Genomic DNA, 14,306 nt, shown 5'->3' with positions numbered 1-14,306 from the left:
CCTTTCTTTAATACTTTCTGCCATCCAATTCAAAGCCCCATTACAGACAATATCAAAACAAGTTATGGAATAACTAGGAAAGATTACTTGGAAAGAACAGCTCAGTTGCCTCCAAGCAACATTTTCATTTACTTCATCATTATTACTATCCATAACACATATATGACACTCAAACATATTCTTAAGCAAACTGCCTTGTACTTCTAGAAGGACAGATCAAATACTAGTGAATAGTAGCTCTTTGAACTCATTAGTCATTTGGTTAGTGCTACTATTATAGACATGGATACCATTGCCAAATATAGATTTGGGAAGTATTTGCCCATCATAGGCATCTTCAATGTCAACAATTGTGCAGCGTGTTGTAATATTTTATTGTCAAATCGCCATTGTTTACATTAAAAGCGAAGTATTCAGACATTGAATTTTTTTTTTTCAATGATGAATACCCACTTAGATATTTGTATATCATTACATTATGGACCTTGACAGAGTTTGAATCACGAATCATTCTAAACCAACTTTTGCAAACCCTTTGGATAAGGCTTTCATCCAATGGTCTTGCTAATATTTCAAGGATGACAACTTGATCCAAACAACAATATGTGAGAATTTGATTCCTTTTCCACGCTTAGCTCCACCAATAAAATTTTCTTAAAAACTGCAAATTGGGCACACATTAAAAAATATGAGTTACACACAAAAAAGAAGAAGAAGAAGAGTTTAGTGCGTCCATAAAAACAAATTGCCAAATAAACTTTATTCTATCCTCCCTATGATTGGATCATAAAAACCATTTATTTACAGAAATTTTTTAAAATAATTATAATATATTATTTGAATATATAGGTTGTATACCTGTAGTTGTTTTTGCAATAATTATGATAAATACATAATAGTTTTCACAATTTCACTCTCAAGAGATAGCACAATTGATTGAAGATCGCGTATCATGAAATATAAGTCATTACTTTGAATCTTTCGTTCCCCATTTGCCTTGCCAAAACTTATTAATAAAAATAAAAAAAATTAGCTCACATATCATTGTCATAGAAAAATAAAATAATTGGATATGCCCTGACCCTCTACATAATGACATCAAATTTTTTTCCCTTTACAAAGTTTTAATATCTCATGTTACAATTAGTGTTTTATGTGATGTGATGTGGAGTTGATTTGCTCCTAGAAAACATGACCCTAACAGTGTACAATATGATGAACCTTTTTTTCGTTTTTTATATAAAAGATAGCAATGTGATGAACTTGTGTAGCCTAATACTGATTTACAAAGATCAAACTTATTCATGATTCATGATATGGTGGCAGCAAAGACTAAAGAGTATTAAGCATTTCATTATTCTTTATGACTAAATATATACATGAATTGTAAAGAGTTTTATATCTCAACTATAAATTTCTAAGTTCATATTGTTAGGACATATTTCTTCCTCTCAACTATTCTTATGTGACTTGACAGTCTCAATATAGATAGAATACCAATTGGATAACCAAACAAACCACCAACAACTTTTTCACAAGAAACAAAAGATATACCTCCCTCCTTTGCCTTGTATTCTTTTCTAGATAGATTCCATGCGTACATAAATGTTTCTGGGAGAGGCATCGTATGGGAAAGAAACCATATGGATCTAACAGTAAGTCAGTAATACACCTCAAACAATTGTGAATTAAAGTTCAATCCTAGCATTTCTACAGAGATGCAAATGTAATATTTGGGTGTCAAAAATATATGATTACTCCTGAATGGGTGCTTCTAACGTAATCTTTTGGTCCCTCTACTTTCAAAGGTGACGGAAAGCTCAGCAATAATGGTGCCCGTGCTAACACTATCATAATTAAATATTTAGCCTTAAATAATTTGTGCATTATGTCACCTCTTGATGAAGTTATTCATGAATAATACTAATTTATAATCAAATTTTACTACAAAAATTTTACAAATTGACATGTCAGTCAACATAAATAATGTCACGTTAATAAATTGTACATAAATTTATTTCCATTTTTATAGCAGAATTACAATTTAAATGCTATAATTTTAAAAATAACAAATTAAAATCTTGAAATTTGAAAAGATAATAAATAAAATCCATAGTCGATTTTAATTAAACTCCAAACACAATGTGATTATACTTAAATGAGCTAAGATTTAATTGGTTACTTTTTGAAATATTTAATTTAATTCATTACTTCTAAAATTATACTCCTATCGATTAATTTGTTAGTCCCTAAGATTTAAACTGTACATTTTTCCCTTTTTTCCTTATGTTGGCTTCAAAACATTGACACATTAGCATGTATAGTTTAATTTGTATTATCCATACCATTAAACATCACTTAAGTTTGTAATTTGGTGTATTACTATACTTTCATCTCATATAAGAATAAGTCCTACATGTAGGCCTAAATGAAAAATTATTTTATATATTCAATGTACCGATACATCCCTTCACTTAAACATGGATTCTATATTCAAGTTGCATTGTGAATTTGTGAGTTTCTGTTAACTCAATTGGTAAAGTGAGTAAAATACTTTGAGTTAGATTTTACCTAATAAATATCATTAGCGTGATGTTGCAAGCATTTGAAATATTGGATACTTTTTCTATTTACACATAGTAATAGACTAAAAAGTTTTGCTTGATTCTAATGCTTTGTAAAGCAATATGGGCATGACAAGTGTCCTAAACTAATAATTTATCGGCTATTCTCCCATCCAATGCTCTATAAAGCGACATGACCATAATATGTATCCTAAAATGATCACTTATTAGGCTATTCGCCTGTTCAATGAATGAGAGTATTGAATGAAAAATTTGATTGGTAGATTGTACATCTAAGTGTTTTGGTAATTATAGAATACTTCTAAAGTAGAATAATTAATAAATAAATGTGTTCTCCTACTTATTAAATATAACAACGGGTCTAACCAATTAAATTCATAATAAAATTTAGCTTGGGTCCAGAGTAATGTCCGATGTCTAGTTACATGAAACTCATGCATTCGACATGTGTCACTATTTTGATAAGTCTAATATACCTTTGTGGCGAGTTTAGTGCAATTAGACACTAATCAAGAAGAAGAAGAAGGATATGCATATATGGTACCCTCCAAATAATGTGTAATTTTGTGTGTTTTTACTAACTAAACGCGCTCGTACCGCGCACTTTAGCAACACCCACGCCTCCTTAATCAACCAACGCGCTCTGAAACGCGAACAAGAAGAAAGACCAACACGAAGAAGAAGAAGAAGAACCAGAAGCCAAAAAGCCAAACCCAACTCATACATAAACACAGACTCTCTCTCTCTCTGTGTATATAATGGAAGCTGGTGAAAAACGATTCCCAAGCTTTCATTCTCTTCAAATACTCATCTTCATCTCACTGGTAAATCAATCATCTTTCTAATCTTTTCTTTTCTTTTCTTCTTTTTCCCATTTTCAAGATTTCATTTTTACCCTTTATTTCACTTTGGTTTTTCCACTTGTTCTACGATTTTGAAACACTGTATTGAATTGAAATTTCAACTCTACCACCACTTTGTTAGATCTCAATGCTCACACTGTGTATTCGTTTGCATTTTCCTTTTTCTTTTTCTGGGGTTTTCACGCCATTGATTATGCTTAATTTGGATCAATATCACTGTCTTTAACTTCTAAATCAAAATTTTGATCAGACCCATTTAACCATTAGTGGATTGATTAGTTGTTAAACTCTCTATTGTTGTTGCAGATGCTGTGCAATTTGGCTTTTGTAAAAGCAAATGTATCAAACCCTTCACCATTGTAAGTGGCACACTATAAATTTACTCTCTTTTTATTTGTTTGGGTGTTTTCTTAAAAATTGATTTAGTTAGTTTCTTTATATGATTGGTGGTGTTCTTGGTTTTTATAATTTGAATTTTTGTTATTCGTTTCAGTCAAAGAGAATTCAATGAGTTTCGGCCCTTGTATTACTGCGAACGATGCCTTGCGGGCAAGGTTTCAATCTCAATTCTTCTTGGTTCTTACTTCTATGATTTATGGATTTCTATATAGTTAAACTATGGTGCTTCATATGTTGTCATTAAAAGTTTATAGCTTCATTGTCAATATTGCATACATCATTGTATCATTAACTACTTAGAGTGTGTTTGGATGAGCTTTTCTGTTTGCATATTTGTTGAAAATACTATAGCAAAGGAGAGGGAAAAGGGGTTTCTTTTTGGTGCGGGCTTGCCAAAATAAGCTTAAAAAGCCCAAAAAACTTGCTTTTTTCTGCGTTTGCAAAATGCTCACTAGTGTAATTTATACACACTTGTTAGTGATGCCATTTGGGCAAGGTTTCTTATAACTTCATTCCCATAAATTGTACATTATTGTATTATTGACTATTTAGTGTAATCTATCCACACTTGTTACTTGTTAGCCTTCTAAATATAAGATGTGCTTGTAAATTTTCTAGAGGATGGGGCTTGGAAACTCTAGAAAACAAGTAAAGCAAAGATGGGGGAGGTATTGGGGTGGGTTGTTCTGTAGGCGAAACCTCAAACCTTAACTTCCCCATCTGTAATTTTAGTAACATAGGTAAGTATGAAAGTGGTTGAAGGAGCTATAGTTATTGGAATTTCTTAGAAAACATTTTTCTTAGTTCTAGATGAGAAGAGAATTCAACGTGCATATCTGAGATTATAACAATATTTCATGTTGAAACAATTGGGTATATTTCTAAATATTAAGGGCTTGTTTTGTTGTCCCATGAATTTCAAATGACACCATCCATAATTTTTTAATTGTAGGATATTGGCTAGGTTAGGTTTCCTGGTGTGTCGAGTGGGTGTTTGAGGGTTTGAGTGTTTGTGTTGATCTTTAGGGTTCTGGGTAGTGCTAGTGTTGTATGGGAGTTGGGGTTTGGAATGGACTTAAGGAATGATGAGGGAGTGGAAAAAATTCAGGAATAAGTGACTGCTTCAAGGGAGAGCTACCTCGTCCATGATAAAAGAGAGAATAAGAGAGTGAGAGAAACTTTTAGAGAGAAAGGAGCAGAAAAGGCATCAGCTTGTTGATTATGTCCTTCATTACTTTACAAAAGTCTTCTATACATTGGTATGTTTAATTCTCATTGGTTAGCTAATAACACATGTGCAAAAGGTTCTGGAATATTACCATGTGATAGATGTGCCTAGCCTAACTAATTCTATTCAACTAATTAAGCAAGTGCTGAATGTAACTGACTCTTTAGCTAACTACAAGACATGTGCTTTTATCAATCCAAGCATGTGTTATGGTTACAAAAATTCATGCCTGGTCAGTTAAGCCTTCCCCACGTGGATGGTTAGTTACTAGAGATCCCCACAAAATTTGGTAGTCATTGGATGCACCATCATGGATTGGCACTTCGGGAATGCCAAGAACCAAGTTAGACTCCCAATCGCTCGACTGAACTGCCAATTAGGGCACACTGTTTCCCAATCAGCAATTTAGCTTTGGTGGCTGATTCTGCTTCCTTTTAGCTCCTAACAACATCTAAGATGAACCCATGACTACACTTCAAATCATTTATAGTGATACTTGTTATGCTTGAGTTACCTCACTTATGTTGTTGCATTTGTTTGTTTGAGAATTTCTTAGAGAACGTTTGTCTTAGTTCCAGATGAGATGAGAATTCAACTTGTATACCTTGAATTATAATATGATTCCATGCTGAAACATAATGGCGTTTTTGTATATAATAAGGGCTTATTTGGTTGTCCCACGGGCTTCAAATGATACCGTCCATAATTTTATAGCACCTTACACAAACGCATGACCTCACTTCAATCCATTTATAGCGATAGTTGCGATTCCTGAGTTACCTCATTTACATTGTTGCATTTGTTTGTTTGAGCCTTTACCAGATATGAATGGAGCCATTTAATTCCAGTGGACAACCAAACAGACCCTAAGTATTTAGTAGTTGTAGGAAAGAGATCTCAAAAATATAACTAGTAAAATTATTAATTTTTTTCAAATGTCAGCAACTGTTTGGAGAAGGAATTGGTTTAAGGGATTTGTTTAAAGGTAAGGGAAGATAACATGATGTCTATGATGTGGCTGAACATATGACTCTGTAGTATGGCTGAAAAGTATTCATGTGGCTGGCACCCACTTGTGTTGTTAAATTGCAACAGCCACTTCATCCTCTTTTATGAATTTAGAATATTTTTTTTTTTTTTTTTGGTAAACAGCGGAAGGAACATAACATTAAATAATCAGTCTATTACAAAATAGCTTAGCTTTGTCAAAAGCTAGCGCATTTTCCACCACAGGCGGTGGTTCATACAAAATGTGAAAGCCAGAAACTAGACCGGCTCCCATTTTTGCCAAAATATCAGCACAACTGTTAGCTTCCCAGAATATGTGGGACACAGTGCAATTAGGCATCAAGTTTATCAGGGTCCTGCAATCATTTAGAAGAGGCTCAAGCATCAGATTGACAGTATTTGGGTTAGAAAGTAAATGTACAATATATTCAGCATCTAGTTCAATATTAATATACTGGATATTAAGTTGTTTAGCTAGTAAAAGGCCATCCTTTAGCGCCCAAAGTTCCGCCTTAGTGCTAGATACCGCACCAAGCTTCCTAATAAAACCAGCAACCCAATTCCCTCTATTGCATCTTAACACACCACCCCCACCAGCCTTGCCGAGAGCACCACCAACTGCCCCATCAGTGTTTAGTTTTACCCATCCCGGATTGGGTTTCATCCATTTAACTTGGATCTGGTTTCGAGGAGGTTTCTTAGAAGAATTTGGGACAATAGCATAGAACTCAGCACTTTTCTTAATGCACTGCAAATGGAGAGATTCATCAATTCTTTTATTCCTGAAAATATAGCTATTTCGGTGCAGAATTTAGAATAATTACCTCTGTAAAAAACTTTTTACATTTTAAATTTTTTTACATCTGTTGACTGTATCGGCAAATCTTTGCTAAGCAGGTGCAAGATACTGCTTCTGCTACTGGAGTCAGCAATTATCCAGATGAACAGGTAATTCAGAGTTTTTTCCCCTCTTTCAGTAGATAGCAGTGATGCTTATTTTTATACATTTCATACAGGATATTGACATCATTGCGACATACAGTGATACTTCTGGTGCTATTCGAATTAGTAGGGTGAAAATGAGGGACCTATCTGCTTCCTGGGTATGGGAAAACCCTATGGATGTTCACCATGACCAGTCAACAAGTTCTGAGGTACTCCATTTTGTTTTTAACATTGATTCTTTTTCAGATAGCAATAACGTACGTGGAAGTATTTAATCATACCAAAGCTGAGATAGTTTGAATAATTATGAGAACCATATAGATTATATATAGTACTTCATCTTCAATCAATTTTTTTTCCTTGCCTTAATAATTTCATTTGTTTAGTTGAAGTGGCTGACATCACTAATTGAATTATTATCTCCTAGTTATAGACACTGACACGCCATTTTCTTGTCTATTCCTTTCAGACAGTGGTTGATTCATTTCAATCTGGGATGAGATCTGGAGAGAATGCTGAGCATTATAGCGATGGGCATCAAGATGGTAGAATCCCATATCTTTACAACTCATCAATGAGCCCAGTGAAGCGCATGCGGCAGGTGAACTATCAAATGCTTCTATTAGTGTTCCATAGATATGTTTTGTGCAAGTGATTTCAATTTGTAACAGTTCCTAGCCCTTTAGATGGCACGGAAGGAAAGGAGGGATCTCCGAACCGCACAACTAATTCAACAAGATAAAGAAACTGACAACCAGCTGGCACAAGCAGCAATTGAAAGATCTAAAAGCCTTGACACCACTGTCAAGAGAAAGTACAATATATGGAGGCGAGATTTTGTTCATCCACATTCAGATTCCATCCTCAAACTTATGCAGGACCAGATGATAATGGCCAAAGCATATGCAAGCATTGCCAAGTCTAAGAATGAAAGTGAGCTTTACAGCGCTCTTATGGCACACTCCAACGCAAGTCAAAGTGCTATTGGAGAAGCACATTCTGATGCTGAGCTTCACCCAAGGTATTGCTGCTCTTTGTCCCCTGTCCTGGTTACCAGGCATACTTGCTCGCTCTTGGTTTTCATGCAGTTTTTTTCACTATTCCAATTCCAGTGCCCTTGATCAAGCAAAAGCAATGGGTCACATTCTCTCTAGAGCAAAAGACAAATTATATGACTGCGACATAGTTGCAAGGACGTTTAGAGCCATGGTTCAGTCAACTGAAGATAAAGTAACTGCAATGAAGAAGAAGACTGCTTTCTTGATTCAGCTAGCTGCGAAAACAATCCCTAAACGATTGCAATGCCTTCCTCTGCAGCTTGCAGCCGATTATTATATGCAGGGTTATTATAGTAAACAGGATCTTGACAAAGAAAAGCTTGAAGATCCTTCTCTCTATCACTATGCCATCTTTTCTGATAATGTACTAGCAACATCTGTGGTTGTCAATTCTACTGTGCTGCATGCAAAGGAACCTGAAAAACATGTTTTTCATGTAGTCACGGATAAACTGAATTTTGCTGCAATGAGAATGTGGTTTCTTGTCAACCCTCCTATGAAGGCAACAATCCAAGTTGAGAACATTGATGATTTCAAGTGGCTGAATTCCTCATACTGTTCTGTTCTACGCCAACTTGAGTCTGCGAGAACTAAAGAATATTATTTTAAAGTAAACCATCCTACTACCGTATCTGCTGGGGAAGACAACCTTAAATACAGGAACCCAAAATATTTGTCCATGTTGAATCACCTAAGGTTCTACCTTCCTGAAGTTTACCCAAAGCTGGACAAGATCCTATTTTTGGATGATGATATTGTAGTTCAGAAGGATCTCACGCCTCTTTGGTCCATTGATCTGCAAGGGATGGTAAATGGTGCAGTGGAGACATGCAAGGAAAGCTTCCATAGGTTTGATAAGTATCTCAACTTCTCTAATCCAAAGATCTCTGAGAATTTTGATCCAAATGCTTGTGGTTGGGCATTTGGCATGAATATTTTTGACTTGAAGGAGTGGAAAAAGCGAAATATAACTGGAATATATCATCGTTGGCAAGATATGGTAAGGCTTCATTTGTCTTCTCCATTCCCAGTCCAGACTCCCTCACCCCTTTTCAAGTTCTTATCATCTATTAACTTTGTATAAATTGTTTATTTTATGCGTTTCTTTTGTGATAGTACATTTATGCAAGTCATGTGTACAAATATATGGTGATGGTGACCATAAGTGTGCAATCATTTCGGTATCTAGTGCTGTATCTTTCAGCAAAACGCCTAGTAGTTATTACTTTTTAGTTTTTGGGGAAATGACATAGTTCTTTAGGTGTAGGATGTGATGGGCTGAATGAAGATGCTATTTACTTCATGAATGTAGTCTCATTGGATGATAGTATTATATGTGTCTGTGCCATATCAGTATGGGAGTAGTCACTAGATTGTGGATCGTCAAGATGGTTGTAGAGGGGCATGTTTGGGCTTAAAAAATCTTGTATCCGCTATGTTGTTAAATCAATTGGTTGTGTGTGTTCCAAGGAACTTTTGAAGGCTTTTGAATCCCATCCTCTCTAGTTTTAATATTCTTTTCTTTGCAATTGTGAACCCCATGACTCCACTATTTGCTTCATGGAGGATGCTACTATTTAATATTATTTTAATCTGATGATAGTGATTGCAGTTTTCATTTGGCTGTTCTTATAAAGGATTATCTATAGCTTTTGGTCCATACCACTTGTTTCAGAAATTGTTATAATAGGATAAATTCTGATATTTATCCCATTCGTAGTTTGCCTAACAAACATTGATGGCTTTTCATTCATGCTAGATTTAGATGTAGTCTTGCTACTCAGGCTTGCAACTGATGTGAAACTGTTTTGCAGAATGAGGATAGGACCCTTTGGAAACTTGGCTCATTGCCACCGGGACTGATCACTTTCTACAACTTGACGTATCCACTGGATCGAGGTTGGCATGTCTTGGGACTTGGCTATGACCCGGCCCTTAATCAATCAGAGATAGAGAATGCCGCTGTCATCCATTACAATGGAAACTACAAGCCATGGCTGGATTTGGCCGTTTCAAAGTATAATTCTTACTGGTCTAGATATGTTATGTTTGACAACCATTATCTTCAATTTTGCGACATCCGCCAATAACTATTTTTTGTCCCTCTCTCGCTCTCATCCCCACACACGTGTAATGTTTGAATTTCAAAGAAAAGAATTTCAAAATGCCCCGTTGCCCATGGAGAAGTTGCCAATGCTAGCCTTTTGTTTTATGATCTTTCGTTTACGCTATGTTCAAATAATAAGTTCGAGGACAACTTTAAAAACAAAAATAAAAAAAAAAATTTATTTTTTACAACTCACAAGATCCTATTGTAATTGGTGCGAAATATAAGGAATGTTAATAATGGACCTAAGTAAAAGTGATTTTTTCCGATAACAATTGGAGGAGTTGTGAAAAAGTTATGTGTTCAAAGATGAACGTACATAACTGTGCTTTAGAAGAAGTAAAGTCAGTACAGTTAGTCCAGCCGTCTTATAAAAAGGTCATTCTTAAAATAAATTGATCTAAGCTAGTTTCTGGTTTTCGAATCACTTTTGTGGGGTCCATAAAATGGCATACCTAATTACCTATACTACGGCAACAATGTGCTTCAGTATGTATGATATTAATATCCATTCCAAGCTTATGGGAGTGATAGCTTATATACATATGAAGCATTGAATGTGATGTTTAAAATGTAAAACTACCTCCTCATGTTCTGAAAACCTCATTTTCAAACAAGTGCTTGCATTTGATTCTTTGCAATGCGCTTCCCAACAACTCAATTATTTTCAAAGCTCCCTAATTGGATATTAAGAATCAGGGAATCATCATCTAATGGGAAATGGGAAGAAGTGTTTTCCCACTATAACCAAATGAAAAAAGCTGGAATTCAACTAACAGACCCATCAGTTTTCCCTCCCATTCTCAAGGCCTGTTCAAACCTCTCCTTTAGACATGGAAAGTCTATACATGGAAGCTTGGTTAAACAGGGGTTTGAATTGTTCACTTCAATTGGCAACTCCACCATGGACTTCTACATGAAATGTGGAGAATTCGGTTCTGCATTAGCTATTTTTAACTGCATGAACAAGGATTCAGTTTCTTGGAATATAATGATATATGGGTATCTTCAGAAAGGAGATTTACAAGAAGGGTTGCTATGGTTTATGAGTGCAAGGGTTGATGGGTTTGAGCCTAACACTTCCACCTTGGTGCTTGTAATACAGGCGTGTCATAGTCTTAGAGCTAAACTTGAAGGACTGCAGGTACACGGTTACATTTTTCAAAGTGGGTTTTTGGCCATTCCTTCAGTTCAGAACTCTTTGCTGAGTTTGTATGCCGATTCTGACATGGTGAATGCACAGAAAATGTTTGATGAAATGTGTGAAAAAGATGTTATCTCTTGGAGTGTGATAATTAGTGGTTATGTGCAAAATGAGGAAGCTCAGGTTGGTTTGCAGGTGTACAGAGAGATGGTTTTTGAGGTTGGCATCGAGCCAGATGGTGTAACTATGGTGAGTCTCCTTAAAGCATGTGCTAGTTTAGGGGACTTGAGTATAGGAAGAATGGTTCACGGGTTAGTGATCAGTAGAGGTTTCGTTTTTGAAATGTATATTGGGAATTCTTTAATTGATATGTATTCTAAGTGCTATGATGCCGAATCTGCCTTTAAAGCCTTCAATGAGATGTCTCAAAGGAACAATGTCACATGGAATTCTATATTATCTGGATTTGTCCTGAATAAGAAGCATTTGGAAGTTTTGTCATTGTTTTATTCGATGGTGAAGGAAGGAATTGAGGCAGATGAGGTGAGTCTAGTCAATATTCTTCAGACATGCAAGTTTTTTGTGCAGCCATTTCACTGCAAGTCAGTCCACTGTGTAATAATCTGGTGGGGATATGAATCAAATGAATTGGTGCTAAATTCTCTAATTGATGCTTATGGAAAATGCAATCTTATTGAGCTGGCATGGGAACTTTTTGATGGGATGGAGAGAAGAGATGTTGTTTCTTGGAGCACAATGATTGCGGGGTTCACCTATTGTGGCAAGCCAGATGAGGCAATAGCTGTTTTCCAAGAGATGATCTATGCACAAGAGAAGCTCAATGTGGTTACCATTATCAATCTTCTTGAGGCTTGTTCAGCTTCAGCTGAACTGAGAAGGTCAATGTGGGCTCATGGAATTTCAATTTACAGAGGCTTGGAAGCAGAAGTAGCAGTTGCAACTGCAATTGTTGAGATGTACTCAAAGTGTGGGGCAATAGAAGACTCAAGGAAAGCCTTTGAACAGATTTCTGATAAGAATGTTTTTTCTTGGAGTGCCATGATTGCAGCATATGGCATGAATGGCTTTGCACATGAAGCCTTAACTTTGATTGCTGAAATGAAAAAACATGGAGTGGAGCCAAATGCTGTGACAGCTCTTTCAGTGTTATCTGCTTGTAGTCATGGTGGGTTAATTGAAGAGGGGCTTGGTTTTTTCAATTCAATGATTAAAGATCACAGGGTTGAGCCTGGATTGGAGCATTACTCATGCATGGTTGACATGTTGGGTCGAGCAGGACAACTTGATAGTGCAATTGATTTAATCAAGAAGATGCCTGAAGGTTTTGAGGCTGGTGCAAGTATTTGGGGGGCACTTTTGAGTGCTTGTAAAAGCCACGGGAACAGCAAGCTTGGCGCAGGAGCCATCTCTCGTGTTCTTGAGTTGGAGCCTTTAAATTCATCAGGTTATTTGCTTGCATCAAGCATGTATGCATCAGGTGGATCATTTGTTGATGCTGCGAGGATGAGAAGGTTGGTGAAGGAGAGAGGTGTGAGGGTTGTTGCTGGGTACAGCTTGGTGCATGTAAAAAACAGGGCATGTAAATTTTTAGCTGGGGACAAGTCCACCCCACAAGTTGGTGAGATACATAGTATAGTTGATCAACTGCATGGTTGTATGAAGATTGATGAGAGTTTAGCAGTCATTGAATGCTGAAATACAAAATTGTCAATCTTATGTTTCCAACGGCATAGATTCTCTCCCATTAAGAACGCTAAGAAGGTTGGTACCAAGCATGTGAGAGTTTCATCAAAGGACTAAAGGTTGATAAAATTCCCATTCAATGCTCAATTTTATGGGAAAGGGTTCAGTTGTTTATAGGCATAACCATCAACAAGGGAAAAAGAAGGCAACGGACTGCATAGTTGCACACTAAATTATCGAAAAGATTGTACTCATTTTGTGGCAATCTGGAATTGAATTTGAAGAACGCCTAAAATGACTAAAATATTTGTTTGATTTGGCTTATTTTCAATGGTTTATTTGTCTTAAAAAATAGACTGCTATATTTATAAAAAAGTGAAAGTGAAAGTTATTAATTCCGTTCATAACACACTCCCCCTTTGGCAAGAGCTTTATCTTGACATTAAAAAAAAAAAAAAAAAAACTAATCTGATGATTCTGATTGGTTAATGTTGTGAACCAGGATAATTTACTGCATGAAAAAGATAGTCAATTTGAGATGACCAATCTCCTGAACTTAAGAGAATAAATAGACATTTTTGGTTAATTTTCTACTTAATTCTCATTAATGAATTCAATGTACATAAATAGCCAAAGATGAGATAGCCTTATCAACAAATCCTAAAACATAGGAATGTAAGATAAATTTAGAGTTGCGGAATAAATTATACATACCTCCAGCCATAGTTGTTTAAGTCTTTGAAGAAAAGAAGGCTCACTATATGATGATAGTGTATATAAAAGGGTCTTCTAGTCTATGGCCTTTACCTCACACATATCCTTTTGATGGAAACACAGGCTATATATATAGGCTAGACTAGGGACCCTTTTAGATGAAGATTTCCATAACTCTCCTTCCATCAAGGAGCTTAAAAGTTGTAACTTTATGGTGTTTATTAACCAAATGGGTTACACCATTTGAGAGTTACTAAAGGATGTTACATCTAACATGTAACTTTCACAAATAGGAAACTTAAGACATGAAATAAGAAACTTATGACATGAGTTTCATTTTCAAATGTGGGCCACATAAAATTCTCTTTAAGGAGATATAATCCTACAAGGAACTCATCATATCCTAAAACATAGGAAATTATTTCAATACAAATAAATAACAATACTAATCTATCTAAGAAGCCTTATTCTATCACTTATCTAAATTCAAATAATTTATTTAGTACCCAAGTCATAACATTCCCTCCCCCTTCAAGATGAATCTTGTACTC

The 14,306-nt window shown here is 35.6% G+C and overlaps 2 protein-coding genes across 5 annotated transcripts; both read left to right on the top strand.

Annotated features, from left to right (window-relative positions):
- Positions 1-3,152: 3,152 nt before the first annotated feature.
- Positions 3,153-10,265, top strand: LOC112025220 (probable galacturonosyltransferase 3). Of its 4 annotated transcripts, none has more exons than XM_065771376.1 (9): positions 3,153-3,409; positions 3,755-3,807; positions 3,942-3,997; positions 6,981-7,031; positions 7,100-7,237; positions 7,498-7,629; positions 7,715-8,049; positions 8,141-9,086; positions 9,901-10,265. In XM_065771376.1, exons 2-9 carry the CDS (start codon positions 3,786-3,788, stop codon positions 10,174-10,176), a joined length of 1,956 nt encoding a protein of 651 aa, XP_065627448.1. In that variant the 5' UTR covers positions 3,153-3,409; positions 3,755-3,785; the 3' UTR covers positions 10,177-10,265. The 4 variants fall into 4 exon arrangements, with proteins under 4 accessions (XP_065627448.1, XP_023913648.2, XP_023913647.2 ...); XM_024057880.2 differs by having other exon boundaries at positions 3,942-4,002; positions 7,126-7,237; XM_024057879.2 differs by having other exon boundaries at positions 3,942-4,002.
- A 256-nt stretch (positions 10,266-10,521) lies between these two features.
- Positions 10,522-13,395, top strand: LOC112025233 (pentatricopeptide repeat-containing protein At2g17210). Its single transcript, XM_024057895.2, has one exon. It carries the CDS (start codon positions 10,834-10,836, stop codon positions 13,051-13,053), a length of 2,220 nt encoding a protein of 739 aa, XP_023913663.2. The 5' UTR covers positions 10,522-10,833; the 3' UTR covers positions 13,054-13,395.
- Positions 13,396-14,306: the final 911 nt, after the last annotated feature.

This window comes from Quercus suber, unplaced genomic scaffold (genome assembly GCF_002906115.3).
Source record: "Quercus suber isolate HL8 unplaced genomic scaffold, Cork oak 2.0 scaffold_43, whole genome shotgun sequence".
In the NCBI taxonomy this organism is placed as follows: domain Eukaryota; kingdom Viridiplantae; phylum Streptophyta; class Magnoliopsida; order Fagales; family Fagaceae; genus Quercus; species Quercus suber.
This window is presented reverse-complemented; position numbering and strand designations above follow the sequence as displayed.

Bases quoted from the DNA above. Each gene is read 5' to 3' on its own strand.
- LOC112025220 (XM_024057879.2), top strand. From the start codon at position 3,344: ATGGAAGCTGGTGAAAAACGATTCCCAAGCTTTCATTCTCTTCAAATA. The intron at 3,808-3,941 runs GTAAGTGGCACA...TATTCGTTTCAG, and splicing joins GTATCAAACCCTTCACCATT to TCAAAGAGAATTCAATGAGT. The intron at 4,003-6,980 runs GTTTCAATCTCA...TTTGCTAAGCAG, and splicing joins AACGATGCCTTGCGGGCAAG to GTGCAAGATACTGCTTCTGC.
- LOC112025233 (XM_024057895.2), top strand. From the start codon at position 10,834: ATGCGCTTCCCAACAACTCAATTATTTTCAAAGCTCCCTAATTGGATA.